The sequence below is a fragment of the Strix uralensis genome, chromosome 4 (assembly GCF_047716275.1).
Source record: "Strix uralensis isolate ZFMK-TIS-50842 chromosome 4, bStrUra1, whole genome shotgun sequence".
NCBI lineage: Eukaryota > Metazoa > Chordata > Aves > Strigiformes > Strigidae > Strix > Strix uralensis.
This window is the reverse complement of record NC_133975.1, coordinates 42,115,552-42,129,379: the sequence shown is the minus strand read 5'-3', so window position 1 is coordinate 42,129,379 and position 13,828 is coordinate 42,115,552. Positions and strand designations below refer to the sequence as shown.

Below are 13,828 nucleotides of genomic sequence, written 5' to 3'. Positions count from 1 at the left end.
TGGATTTTTGTGTTATGCCTTCTAAATCATAGTGATCTTCTGTTACAGTCTCATGTCAGAGAGCAAGTGGGCTAAAAATGAGCAGAATTTAACTTGCTGAAGAGTTAAGGCCACCGTTATGAAACCTAACAGACTGTCTTAATAGAAGATGATGAAATTTACGGTTTAATTTCTATGAATTTGAGAATCCAAACAGCTTTTTTGAGAAAAGTAGGAAAAAGGGCATTTTGGTGGTTTGTGGCTCTTACTAGAAATCAATTCACATATAGCCAGGTACCTTTGCAATGACTATCAAAGTAAAAGGAAATATAAATGAGCATTAAAGGTCCAAGTGGAATGATAGAGACATGTTAAGAAAATGTAAGATGTTGTCCTCTTCCGTCTTCTAAGCATGGCTCTCTCTAATAGAGCCATCTCTTCTGTAGGAAGAATTAAATGGTTCTAAACTAAGTCCATCGGTGTTGCTTCTCCTTTTTATCACTTAGAATATGCAATAACTCTGAAACTATCGATGAGAATATCCAAATCCAATGACCTTCCCCATCTGTATACACTTATACAATATTGACCATGCAAATACACAAATCTCAGTACAACCTTTTTGACAAGGTATATTGTTATACAGAAGGAGCAACATTTTTAAAAAGAAACAACATTCTGATGTATTTGGGTGGTTTGGGTATTATTTTTTTTCCCTTACCCTTTAGAAGTTATAATCTGGCATTCTTTTGTTTAGTTTTGTGTGGTGGTTTTGTATTTGTTTGTTGGCTTGGGGTTTTATGGAGATGGAAAATTTACTAATTTTAAAATCATACTTACTGGGAGTTATGCTACAGGAAAAAATCTTGCTTTCAAGAATAGCATAAGAATTACACATTTGTTCTAGTCCAGGAAGCATCACTGTCAGCAAACAGCTGGTGACAGTAGGTAGTGATTTTGGTAGGTGGTTTCCTTAATTTACCAGCTGAAACAGCTACATATTAACAAGGGGCTTCCTTTGTTGTACTACTTCCTATAGATAAGAAACAGAATTTTCCTGAATTCTATTGCTGCAGTGGATTTTTTTTTTTCCTCGCAAAACGTAAGAATATATATATAGGCTTTTCTGTCACTAGGTAATGAGCACTGTTTTCTCCAAACCTTAACATTCTTGCGAAGCAACTGTCCTTTTTGCAGTATGCATATATGTTCTACCAGCGAACTGCTTATTAAAAAGTTTCAAAAAGTATTACTTTTTCAAATGGCTTCTCAGTAAATTCATTGTCACAATGTTTTAGGAAGAAATGTCTGAATTACAAATTTAAATCTTATTTTTTAAGAGAGCATCCAAAAACTTGATTGTTTATTCACAACTATGTAACAGTTAATATTTTGCAAATAGAACTGTAGTAGCTATGAATTTTTATGGTTTCTTTGGAACACTTCTTCAGTGTGGTAGCTGTACAATAAATTGGTAAATATTGATTTCTAAGTGACATTTATAAAGCGGAAATGCAAACTAAACCGCAAATATATGTAAATCAACATTATAACCTACAGCAATATTTGATATGCATAATGATCCTTTCTGAAAAGCAGCAAAGATAACTGTACTTTTTTAAACCTAGAATTTCCAGGTCTAAACTTTTTTCCTTTTTTTTTTGTTGCTTTTGTTTATTGCAAAGCTGACATGTTTCTGCTTCTAGGGATACCTTTCTCAGGGTGTGACTTTCTCTTGGGAAATGAGAAATCGTTCAGTTACTTTGTCCCCAGAGCTGAAAATGCCATGCCATGTTAACAACAGAGGAATGTGTCCCTTTTCCCACTTTTTCAACAAAACATGAAAGATGAGATCCTACCACTTTCAGTAACCTAAACATTATTCATGAAATATTCTCAGCTATTAGGAGAAACTGAATTGCAAGGCCATTATTTATTTTTAAAGAGTGTTTTTTTCTCAGATATGTAAAAACTCAATATTGAAAATGGTAAGGTTAAGCACTGATACTACATGCTGTTCAATTAGGATGCTGAAGGTGCAGTGCTTTCAAAAACAGAAAGTTGTTTATATTTTCTTGCTTGTATCAGTCTGCATTTTCAGAATCATGTGGTGTTTTATCTCTATATTTAACAGCAGCAATCATTTTGGATGTGTAGATAGGTATGAAGTTGGAGTTGTATTTGTGGATGTTGATGTTTTGCATATTGTAAGCATGTGTCACCCAGGATAATACTGAGTTGCTTTCTGGAGTTTGTCTCTTGGTATAGTAGACTGGTTTTACAAACTTTGTCTGCTAATGGATGAAGAAAAGGATCATTTCAGATTTTCTTTTGCTTCATGTTATGTTTCAGAATTCTTTCTTATAAGAGGTTTTGTTTTCTGGAAATAATGTCATAGAAGATATGTCCTCTGTCATTTTGCAGGAAAAAGTTTCCAGTGAAGGGAAATAATCTAATTCCAGATAGTTAAATTTTGTCATTGTTCAGATTTATTGTATGTTGTAAGCAATATAAATATTTTAAAATAACTAGTTATTGTCACATGAAAGTACTGCTTCATTATGCTGTTGGATTTTATGCTAGAACCCGTGATGGTTGAATGGCCCAAATGGGTGGAAGTATACGCTAACTCAGACTTTTCAGTATGCTTATACAATTATTTTCTTGTCTCTCCAGCTGTAAGCACAAGGTGTACTTGGAAAAGCTACCAAATACAAGCATAATTATCCCATTTCATAACGAAGGCTGGACTTCACTTTTGCGAACAATACACAGTATTATCAACCGCACTCCAGACAGCCTGATAGCAGAAATTATTCTTGTGGATGACTTCAGTGACAGAGGTAAGTCCCGATCAGTTTTGATTTAACTTGAACTTTATAATGGAGTGTGGCCCATATAAAAAATAAAGGGGGGCAAAATGTGAGGAGACTGTACCTGCTGGACTGCTTGCATTGGAGTACCGTTTGGTTGTTAGCTGGAATAAACATATATAAGTGGCTTTTGTTTTACTTTGCATGAATACTGAAGTTCATTGGCCCTTAATATAGCATTTTGAATATATTATTTCTGAAATACTGCAAATTTTAGTGTTTCAACATCTTTTGCTTAGGCTTCAGTATTACTCAGAAAACCTATTAACTTTGACCATTTTGGATGCAACTCATTAGACTTTAATCCTGGAATTTTATTGCATTAGACAGCTTCATATACTAGTACAAAATAGCCATACAGAGAAATTAGGCTCTTGAATAGAATGTGAAAAACTGCTTCAGAATAGTTAATCAAAGTTTACATCATCTATATATAGCAAAATTAAGAAAGCTGCAATCACTTAATGTCTTCTGCCATCATTACTTCTTGAATGTAACACAAGAAATGAATGCTCTAAGTTCTTTAGATGAACTTTAACAATTCCTTCAGTAAAATTAATCTGTAATAATGATATGGAACTGGGAAATAGTTTTTCTTTTCAAATTTCACTACATATTTTAGTACTTCAAGCATGAAGAGCTTTGATATTTCTTTGGTGTTTGGGGCTTTTTTTGGTTGTTGAAACATCAGTTGCTAGTGTGTATGTGAGCCTTGTTCTGAGTAGGTTGATAGACAGTGAAAGAGAGGATTGTGATCTTTGCTAATGTTTTAGGTAAAACCTTTGTCTCGGCTATGAACTTACAGGAGCAGATTTCTGACCTACTATTGTGAGAAGCCCCTGGGTGAACGCGAAGAATATTAGTAGAGCACTGCAGTGGAATCATTTTTGTAAGATTTTTAACTTGATATTTCAAGGGTTAGAAAGATTAATGCTGCACACATCTATCTTATTCTCTCATATCTGTTGGTTTAGTTGCAATATGTCCTTTGATGAACTGCCTCTCTATCTGTAATGCAATTTAAATGAAATTGTAAAGTGAGCACAGTTCTGGCTATTCTATGTTTAAAAAATCTAGACCACGGGTGAAAGTTTTCAAAACAACAAGTGTAAAGTAGCAGAACAATTTTTCTGCAGGCTAACAATTTCCTAGTAGAAAACAACTTACATGGAAGTCTTGGTTTTATGAAGTGTCTGACAAGTAAAAATGCTTCTTATACTGAGAGAGCAGCAACTGAGGCTATGCTTGCTCAATATGGTGATACTGTAGCATTTTTTTGTGAAGATCATACCCACTGTTGTTGATATACTTCTAAATGTGTTAATGTTTTAGAAAGCTTATTTATTTCCCAGTTATTAGAAAAACAATTAATGCCAGTAAACAGGAAATACTGTCACTTCTGTTGCTCTTTCTTGCCTGCCCTAGCTTAGGTTCTGCTGCTGACTGAAAGTATTTTGGGAGTAAATATTACCTGTAACATGTACTCCTATAACACTATAAAAATCTCCTGAATCTTCTTAATTTCTAGTTATATAAACTTATCTAATGTTTCTGTGGAACAAGTAGTTTTAGATGGAAGAAATGGTTCACATAGTGTGGAAGTACTTAACATAAGTGTCTGGTTTAAAAATCTAAAAGAAACCTATTAAGATGACCTGTATGGAGCTTGGCCTAGAACTGTTGTACTACTAGGAAGATCTGCTTATCTGGTGTTTGGTATTATCAAATTAAAGATTAGAAATGTATTTTCAAATGGTTGCTGGTTTTGAACTTGAGCATGTTTGGTACTATATGTTTTGAAAAGAGCAAATGTATAAGAAAAATCTTCTGGCATCTCTACTGCAGTAGCACTGAGTTTCAAGTCGGGTGAATCACTTTGGTGCATCTGAAGCAGGTTTAATTTTTGTATTTGTGATCCTCTAGACTGTACTTAACTGAGGCTATATCATGTTTTCTTGTGCCCTTTTTGCTTTTTTGTGAAGTGTCCACATGTAATACTGTTGGGTTTTTTTATGTTGAAAAAATGCCGACTGGTATCAATCCTCCTCCCCTCACAGTTCATGAAGTAATCTTTATTACAAGTGATTGAATAGATGCCTACTTTACTGTTGTTAGTCCTTCATCCTTTAGTTGCTTTTTCCTAGGCTGATGAGAGCAGTAAAGCTGTGTGAGAGACACTGAAGACAGATGAGGTCAAAAATTAAATATGTGTTCAGTTGTTGTCAAAACTGATAGAATCATTGCAAGCAAAGTTTACTGCTGTGTTAAAGTATAGTGATTAGTGATACATCTGTATCCCCTTTTCTCATTGTATAATTTCTCCGTGAAGCTTCATATGTCAAATAGCTGACAAAAGGCTATTACGTTCTTTTGTGAAATCAGTTATATACTATTTAAGTTGATATTGTGTATGCTATACCAGTTCCACAACTTCATATTGTAAAGAGAGAGTTTTCTGCTAGGCACCTAAACATCATTTGTAGGCAGTTGAAAGTGAGAATGGGATATTTCAATAGCACTGTTATTTTAAATGTAGTGATTAAATGACAAATGTTTTTCTCTAGGATGTTCTACTAATCAAACTTCTCAGTTTTACAAAAGTCTAAGAAGTTGTTATGAAAAGCCAGTCCCTGTTAGAAATAGAGTACATGAGAAAAAGTAGAAACTTGAAAGCTGTGTAAAATATGGATAAAAATGATGGAGCTTTTTTGTTTTCTTAACTAATGCAAATATAAATACTGAAATGTACATAAAAAACTTTTGATAACGGATGATGAAAATGTTTTAGTGCACAGCCAGGTACCCAGCAGTTTGCTGGTTTGGCTGCAAAATTACTTGTGTGCCTTTGTTTTATTCATATTCACTTCTTCGGCCTTTGTAATCAAAACCAAAAACTTTAGATAGTTCATGCATAATATTCACCATAAATTATGACATTTAGATGTTATAAAAGAAAAAGGACAGCTGCATCTTTTTAAATATCAATATAATGCAGACTAGAGACTTGGTACTAAGAGGGAGGTAAGCAAATGTTGTGAAATTTGGAAGTGTGATATTTGGTTATGGATAAATTTAATATAAAAAAAATACATTAATATAAAAGTCATCTGTGACAGAAGGAAATGTAGATTTAAACATAGGTATCCAAAGTTGCAAAATATCTTTATTCATATAATAATGAAGGAATGGGATGAAGGAAATTGATCAAATTAGTGGAACTCTTCATTTCAACAGAACACTTTTGATTTACATTGTAAACACGAATGCCCAAATAGTGGTGCACTGGTGAGATGAAAGGAAACTGAATCCAGAGTTTATAGGAGTTTTAACACACACAAGAAATACATTGTCTCTTAACAAGCTCTATGTAAGAGAGTCAAGTATTAGACTTCTACTTAGCTTGCCTAAGAAAGCTATTAATAAGTGAACGGTCTGCGCTGTGTGCTGGCAGACACATAAATTTAAGAATGTTTTTACTCTTCCCAACTGATTTAGGATTCAGGCATTCACTAGAAACTTCCACTAAATAACTTAGCTCTAGGTCCAAGTACCATAGCTTTTTCACAAAAGTTTAGTGATATACATAGCTCTGCATACTAAGCTTTGCAAGACTATTTCTGACATTGTGATGGATTTTGGGTTGCAGTTTCAATAACTGATTCATGCAAGCCCTATATTCCAAAGTCACTGTAAGTTAAAGACCTACCAGTTTCAGTAAGTGTCACCTGCGATGGAAGATGAACAGCTTTATATTGGAGGTACCAACATACCTCTGTGTCGGGTATCTCTGCAGTAGCTTTGTGTGCAGCTCTGGTATTGTAAGCCTGATTTCTGGGAAAATGAGCCTTGTGGAAAGTGGCTTTTTTTCTGGGAGGCATTTTGAAATGTGGGGGCGGTGGTTTGCAGGTTTATATGGGGATGGGATGTTTACTGTTGGCGTAGTTTGCTCTGAAGTTACAGTCTGTTGAGAGACAGATCTCTGAAAATGTGGCAAGAAGCAGAATGTGGGCAACAGTTTTAGAGGAAAGGGCAAAATGAAAAAGGAAGCAGGTTTCCATTGGTTCTGTTATAGAACAGCTTTCATTTACAAAGGAATACTAAAAATTCTAATTAATGTTTTAACTTTGGGGAAACATAGATTTGCATAATTAATTAGTTAGTTAAACAGTTCATGTAGGTTGCCGGCACATCATAGGTTTGCACATCAGCCTTTATTCCTTTTGTGGTTTAAGGAGTTTATTAGCATAGTCAGGCCTGTGAACTGTTACTAATGCTAAATGTGCCAGTGCATGTAAAATTGACTTACCAATCATTTTTACTTTACCGCATAGTTCTCTAACTGGTACAGCACCTATTATAAAAAAAAAAAAAAAAAACAATGTCACAGCCAGCAATGAATTTATTTGCAGTAACAATTATTGGGCAGTTTTTTAATTTGCAAAAAATCGATCAGATTTGCCAAGGAAAAAAAAAAAATGAAAAACTTAGCAGCCAACATCATCTTGCAGGACAGAATTAGTTTCTGCCTAACTACCCTAATGGCCTGCTAAACCCTTTTTGGCCTTATAGAGGTTGTCTGATTTTAATTTTTTTAAACTGTAATTCTGTAAATTATATTAGTCATATTATACAGTAACAGTAGGGTAAGGGAGTTTGTGCTAAAAGCAAAGAAGTTCTATCAGAGTATCAGATTGTACAACTTCCCACCCAAGAAATATGTGCTATTTGTTGCATGAAGATGAAATTCCCTGTATTTTGCTTGCAGACAGCTAGTTTATGTAACATGTCACTTGCGATTCCAATTTATGGATGCTTGACTTCAGATTGTGGCTGGATATAACTTTTCTGATGAAATGAAAGTGAAAGTTATATTGTGTGAATGACTAAGTTGTCATAGAAAACCTCTGCTATAGACAGCAATTCTCTGATACAGTGAAAGCTCACTTCTCCAGAAATTACCATTGTTGTCAAAATATGCAACATTTAAAAAAGAAAATTGGAAGAGGATGTTGTAATATTGTGAAAGTCAAACCCTACCAAAAGAAATGCTTTTAAGTCTGTCCCTTTCCTTAAGTTTAGGAGACTGTTTTTCAAGATGGTATATAATTGCTCAGTGATTTTTCTTTAAAGTTACATAAGTGATTTGTTTTTCTTAAATATTAATAATTCACCTTTATATATACTGTGGTGTAAACCTGTCAAACCAGCCAAACACCACGCAGCTGCTCACTCACCCTCCCCCACCCCTGAGGGATAGGGGGGAGAATTGGTAAAGGTAAGGAGTTTCATAGGTTGAGATAAAAACAATTTAATAATTGAATTAAAATAATAATTATAGTAATAGTAATAATAGAAAATACAAACAAGTAACACATAATGTGATCGCTTACCACCTGCCAACTGATGCTCAGCCCATTCCTGGTTAATGATCACAGAAAAAGGAAAGTCCTGAAACCGCCATCCCGGAAGAGAACAAGTGCGCAGCTTCTCGGCCATGACATGCTGAGCATGACATTATATGGTATGGAATATTTAATTGGCCAGTTTGGGTCTGTTGCTCTGGTTAAGCTCCCTTCCAGCTTTTTGTGCACCTGCATACTAGCATCTGAAACCAGGGCAATATACCAGAGACTATACTTTTGAACTAAGGTGTCTGCCCATCCCTGAAAAATAACCACCCTCCTCCTCAAGGCAGCATGTGCCTGTGGGGATTGGGGCACCAAACAGAACACTTCCAACAACGTACATGCTGAATGCATCCAAAGGAGTACATGGACACAGCTCATGAACACTCTTCCCAGACACACAGTAGGACAAGGAATGGGAAGTTAATGGGAAGGTGTCTGGGATTACCTCCTGCTGCTGTGTACGGTCAAAGTGGCTGCAGCCAGGAAAATGTTTTATGACATGCCTTTCCTTTGAATAGAAGGAGTATAACTAATAAGTGTTTGGTAGGAACAGAAGTCAGAACTTGGACAAGACATGCTGGAAGTCTGAAAAGCCCTAGCTGCCATCAGTGGTATGTGTGGATGCAACAGTGGTGGCAAAAGAATGGACTGAGGACAGTGATTGCTCTTGATGGCAAGTTAACAGCTGCCTGACTCTGTATGTCTTCTCAGAAAGCTGAGGAACAAGCTTTTATAAAAATAGAAAAATAATTCTATGCAAGTAATTTTATGGCAATATTTTGTGACAAATCACTGGAGTTGTATTTGATGGTGAACAGTTTTGTTTTGTTTTGTTGTTCTCCATGCTGTGATGATATGGGACATTGAGCATATTAAGCATTGTTTATGTGATTAGAATACCATTCTGTGGCAGAAAGGGGGGAAAAAAAAAAAAACAGTGGGAGGAGAAAAGCAGAAGCAGGAGCATCCCTGCTTCTACAGGTATTATTATACTAAAAATGGGGTTCCAAGTGAAGTTTCAGGTACCCAACTGTTGCTGAGTGAGGTTAATGAGCTGGGAAGAAATGCTGTGCTTATGAGACTAGACTGCTTTTGGAACTGATGCTAGCTTGAATGTGTCTCTGGCATTATGCTATACTGCATAAATATCTATCATAGGAGAGCTGTGCTGATGCTACTTTCTTCTACCTACATAAGATGTCCCATGGTTGGAAGTTTATAAGATAGGATAAGCTTCAGAAATTACCTGCTATACAGTAAGATAGACTGTAACAAGTGTTGAGAGTTAAAAAGGAATGGGATAAAGGTGCACAGAAATCTGTCGCCTTGGCTGAGTACTAAACTGAAATAATTTATCTGAAAAATTAAGGCTAATTCTGTTTTAGCTTTACAGATGAAAACAATTTGTTAGTACTGTAGTATGTGTACATCAATATTTACATCAGTGCACTTAACTCAAGCTGACTTTAATTTACAACAGTCCTCTGGAGAACACTAGTCATTTGGTACAGACTAGAGAGATCTGCTTCATTTTGGAAGAGCTGAGAAAGAAAACAAAACTAAGTGGTGAACATTGAATTTGAAGCACACTGACTCTAGTATAAGGCATGGGGAGTTTCATTATCTTTTTCATTACTATATTTTGTGTATCACATTGGCAAGAACTCTGAGTTGGCCAGTGTTACTCCTATCCCAACACCAAAATCTGAGTGTGGTGTTATAATTTTCTGAAGCAAACTGGGTATTCATAACAAAAAGAAACATTGAGTAATAAGAAAATAAATACTAATAAAAGTCCTTGGATAAGGCTTGGTACTTGATTTAGTTCTGAAATATTTGAAAAGGTCATACCTTTTTTTTACTAAGAACAAACTGTGTAGAACTGTAATGAAAACAGCAATTAAACAAGCATATACTTTTGCAAATGGAATGTTATTATTCCTCCCCCTCTCCTCCTTCCTAAGTTTACCCAAAATACAGCTCTGTCAGAGAAGTCTGTGTTGAAAAGCATTGCTGTATCGGTGGGGCGTGGCTCACTGAAGTAAGTTTCCGATCAGCCGAAAGTTCTAGGCCAGGTCGTGCCATCTCTTAAAGTAACTGGAGACTGGGGAACCTGGAAGTGACTGGTGAGGAGCAGTCTGTGCCTGTGATGTAAAATGAGCCTTCTGTAAAGGATTATGTGTACAGACTTGTCTTGCCACAGACGAGCACTCTGTGTTTACTATTCTTGTCTCCTTGAAGCATCTGTCCTTGTGGTATTTCATGGACAGAAGGGAGACTGCTGAGAGTAAGAGGCAATACTGTATCTGTTAGACCAGCCCAGTTTTTGCTTCCTAACCTGGAAGGATTAATGAACTGTTAGTAATAAGGCTGCTCGGTGACCCTATCAATTACAGCATGATCTTGCAGTAGACATAATACCTAGAAAGAAGACTTGCAAGTGAATCTGTGTCATCTGAAAGTCATCCCAAATGTGGATGCTTACATCCTAGGTATTTGAAAGCTGTCAACTTGAGAGAGCTAACATTGCTATCTTGAAAAATCTTGCCAGGTGTGCTCTCAACCACGGCGCTGGCAGGTATTTGCAACGCTAGACCTAACTCACATAGACGTTATGTGTAAGAAAGTAGGTGTGAATCCACGTACCGATTAGGTTTATAGCTGAATAGTTATATCTGAAACACCATAGCCTTATGAGCTGGGAAAGCTATTGCTGCAGTCAGGTAATTATACAAAGGTGAAGATAGATGGTTTTTACTCCCTAAAGAACTTGCAGTGGCTTCACCCCTGCTTAATGTAACATCCTGGAGCCCAGAGTAATCCCAGCAACTTCACCTGCACTCTTCATGTCACTGATAGGGTAAGAAAACCTTTACAGAAGCAGGGTTTAATGCAGCAGAATTTTGAAGTAATGTTGACCTTAACATTAGCATATTACTGCTTCACGTGCAGTACATCAGAAGAATTATGAGACTGACCCTCACGTAGGGTTAAAAGTTAAGTCTCTCTATCCAAAGTTGATAAAACAATATATCACTATATTTAAAGATTTTTTTTAAAAAAAGTAGAAGGCCAAATATAAAATGAAACATTCAATTTCATGATGTCTATATTGACTAGAGATCTAACTAAACATAGGATTTATAGTTTTATACTTGGGATATTGAGCTATAAAAAGCCTCTTTCATTTCCTCTATAATGCACTCACAGATGTTATTTGAGTTTTATTAAACTTGCTTCTGGTCAGAATAAAGTAATGTCAGTGTAACAAACACAATTTAAAAGATATCAGAGTATGAGTTGGAATAAACTGATTTGAATCAGTAATACCAAGTTTCCTGTTCTTCACTCTCCGATATCAATTTTGATTATTTAATATTACCATTTCTGTTATGGGTGTTTTATTCTGAAATTACAGAGTACAGGCTTTTGCCTTCAGATCCTTGATGTACTTTGCATAGCATTTTCATTACTGAAGGTGTTCTGACTTTACAGAATGGCTTTACCAGTGGGAAAAGAAAGAGTTGCCCTGAGGTTGTGGAGAGTTCAGCTCAGAAGAATAATGGTCATATTGAAAGCATCTGCAGTCCATCTCAAAATGCTTTTCATTTACTGGAGCAAAAGAATATTCTGATGTGAGAAAGGGAGAGGTGGGAAGAACTTCAGATAATTGAAATTGTACACTTCACATGGATGGCATTAATTGGGAATGTGGCTGCTGTGAGAGACAGTTAAAGTACCCCCCACATCCCAAAGCTGCCTGCACTCAGGCAACTCAAATGCAACTCAGCTGTAAAAATGAAAACTCCAGTCATGCAATATTAATATGAAAACAAATTTTTACTTTTCACATAGTTCCTTGAATTGGTAATAATAGATAAGCAATTTCACTTTTGAGTACTTGTGGAGTCAGAATACAAAGGTTGTGTTTCCACAAGCTCTGTATTGGTCAATCTTTCTTGGCTTGCCCACTCTATGAAATGCTTGCTGGGTGTGCATCATGCTGATGGCTGTAGGCTGCATCCCTTTCTTGTGTGAATGTGCAAAGAATTTTTGAGACAGGAACCAATGGGCAGCCTGTACTTATCAAGATTTTGTCCCCTGTGTGTCAACTTCTGAAAATGTTTATGCCATACTTGTATGGAGTGTTGTTCATGAGCTACCCAAAGTAGATTTGGAAAAAAATCAGTATATCCACTCTAAGTAATCTTGAAATACTAGAAGCATATTTATTCATGTAGTAATTTAAATGCATTTTAGTCTTGTGTTCTTTTTTTTTTGTATTTTCTACTATGAATCTCAGCTTTGATTTACGTTTCTTTAGATTTAAATTGAATTACAGCTGAAATTAAATTATTTTAAAATTCTTCACATGGAATACTCACATTTGATCTCATAAAAAGGAAAGAATACTTCCAAACCTGAGTAAACGTGGATTTCTACATTGGCTTTTCTCTCAAACATCAGCTGTTTACTTTCCATGTGAACAACCATTATTATATTGCAATGATACATTAAACAACTTGACAAGAGACTTGAGCAATTAGCTCACAGTTACCTTCTTCAGCTATCATAATTAAAGAACTAGGAGAAGATGCACAAGTAGCTGAAAAATTGGAAAAGATAAAGTTCTTGCAAATTTTTCTACATTCCTTCCTCTCTTTTAGTGTTATGTGTCAAGAATACTATTCTTTTTCTTTTAATTTTATTTTAAATGTCAAAGTTGGTGGTATGAATTAAGTGATCTCGGGAATCTCATTGGCATTTAGCAATTCTTAGATAGTACTCTAAATGTATTACTTCCACAACTTCAGTGAGTAGTGTAAGAGAGATGTTAATTAACTTTTACATCTTTGGATGATATATCTCCTGAATAAAGAATTCAGCATGAAAACCTGTAGTCAGATGGTGTGGGATAGAGGTTGAAGTTCATTGCTTTGGACCTCTTGCAAACAGTCCATCTAAACCAATCAAATTTTCGTTTCTGGGTGGTTCTTTGTTATTAGGTGTCAGGAATACAGGCCTGAGATCTTATATAGTAGTATTTTTCATGAGCTAATCAACTAGGTTTTGCCCTAGTATCAACATGAAGAGTTCTTGCTAAACATTAGTTGTCTGTTATTTAGAAACTTTTAATTTAAAATTGAAATTTATTCATGGTCTTTTTCATACCTGACTGTTTCAATGTTATCCTTACTTTAAGTAACTCATAATCTTCTCATTGTACACAGAAAGGGCTCACAGCTCTGTTTCAAAGTTAAATACAGTTTAATAAGGTGTGACAACTACAACTACCTGAAAGGAGGTTGCAGAGAGCTGGGGATGAGCCTCTTTAACCGAGTAATAAGCGATAGGACAAGAGGTAATGGCCTCAAGTTGCGCCAGGGAAGGTTTAGACTAGATATTAGGAAGTATTTTTTTACAGAACGGGTTGTTAGGTGTTGGAATGGGCTACCCAGTGAGGTGGTGGAGTCCCCATCCCTGGAGGTGTTTAAGAGTAGAGTCGACATAGCACTTAGGGATATGGTGTAGTTGGGAACTGTCAGTGCTAGGTTAATGGTTGGACTG

General features: G+C 35.7%; 1 protein-coding gene across 3 annotated transcripts in view; it reads left to right on the top strand.

Moving 5' to 3' along the window:
• The window catches only part of GALNTL6 (polypeptide N-acetylgalactosaminyltransferase like 6), a 508,624-nt gene that overhangs the window by 228,346 nt on the left and 266,450 nt on the right, over positions 1–13,828 (top strand). For all 3 annotated transcript variants that reach the window (XM_074866466.1, XM_074866464.1, XM_074866465.1), the window contains exon 4: positions 2,656–2,822. In XM_074866466.1, the coding sequence (XP_074722567.1) occupies positions 2,656–2,822 (167 nt within the window). The remainder of the gene's footprint in view (positions 1–2,655; positions 2,823–13,828) is intronic.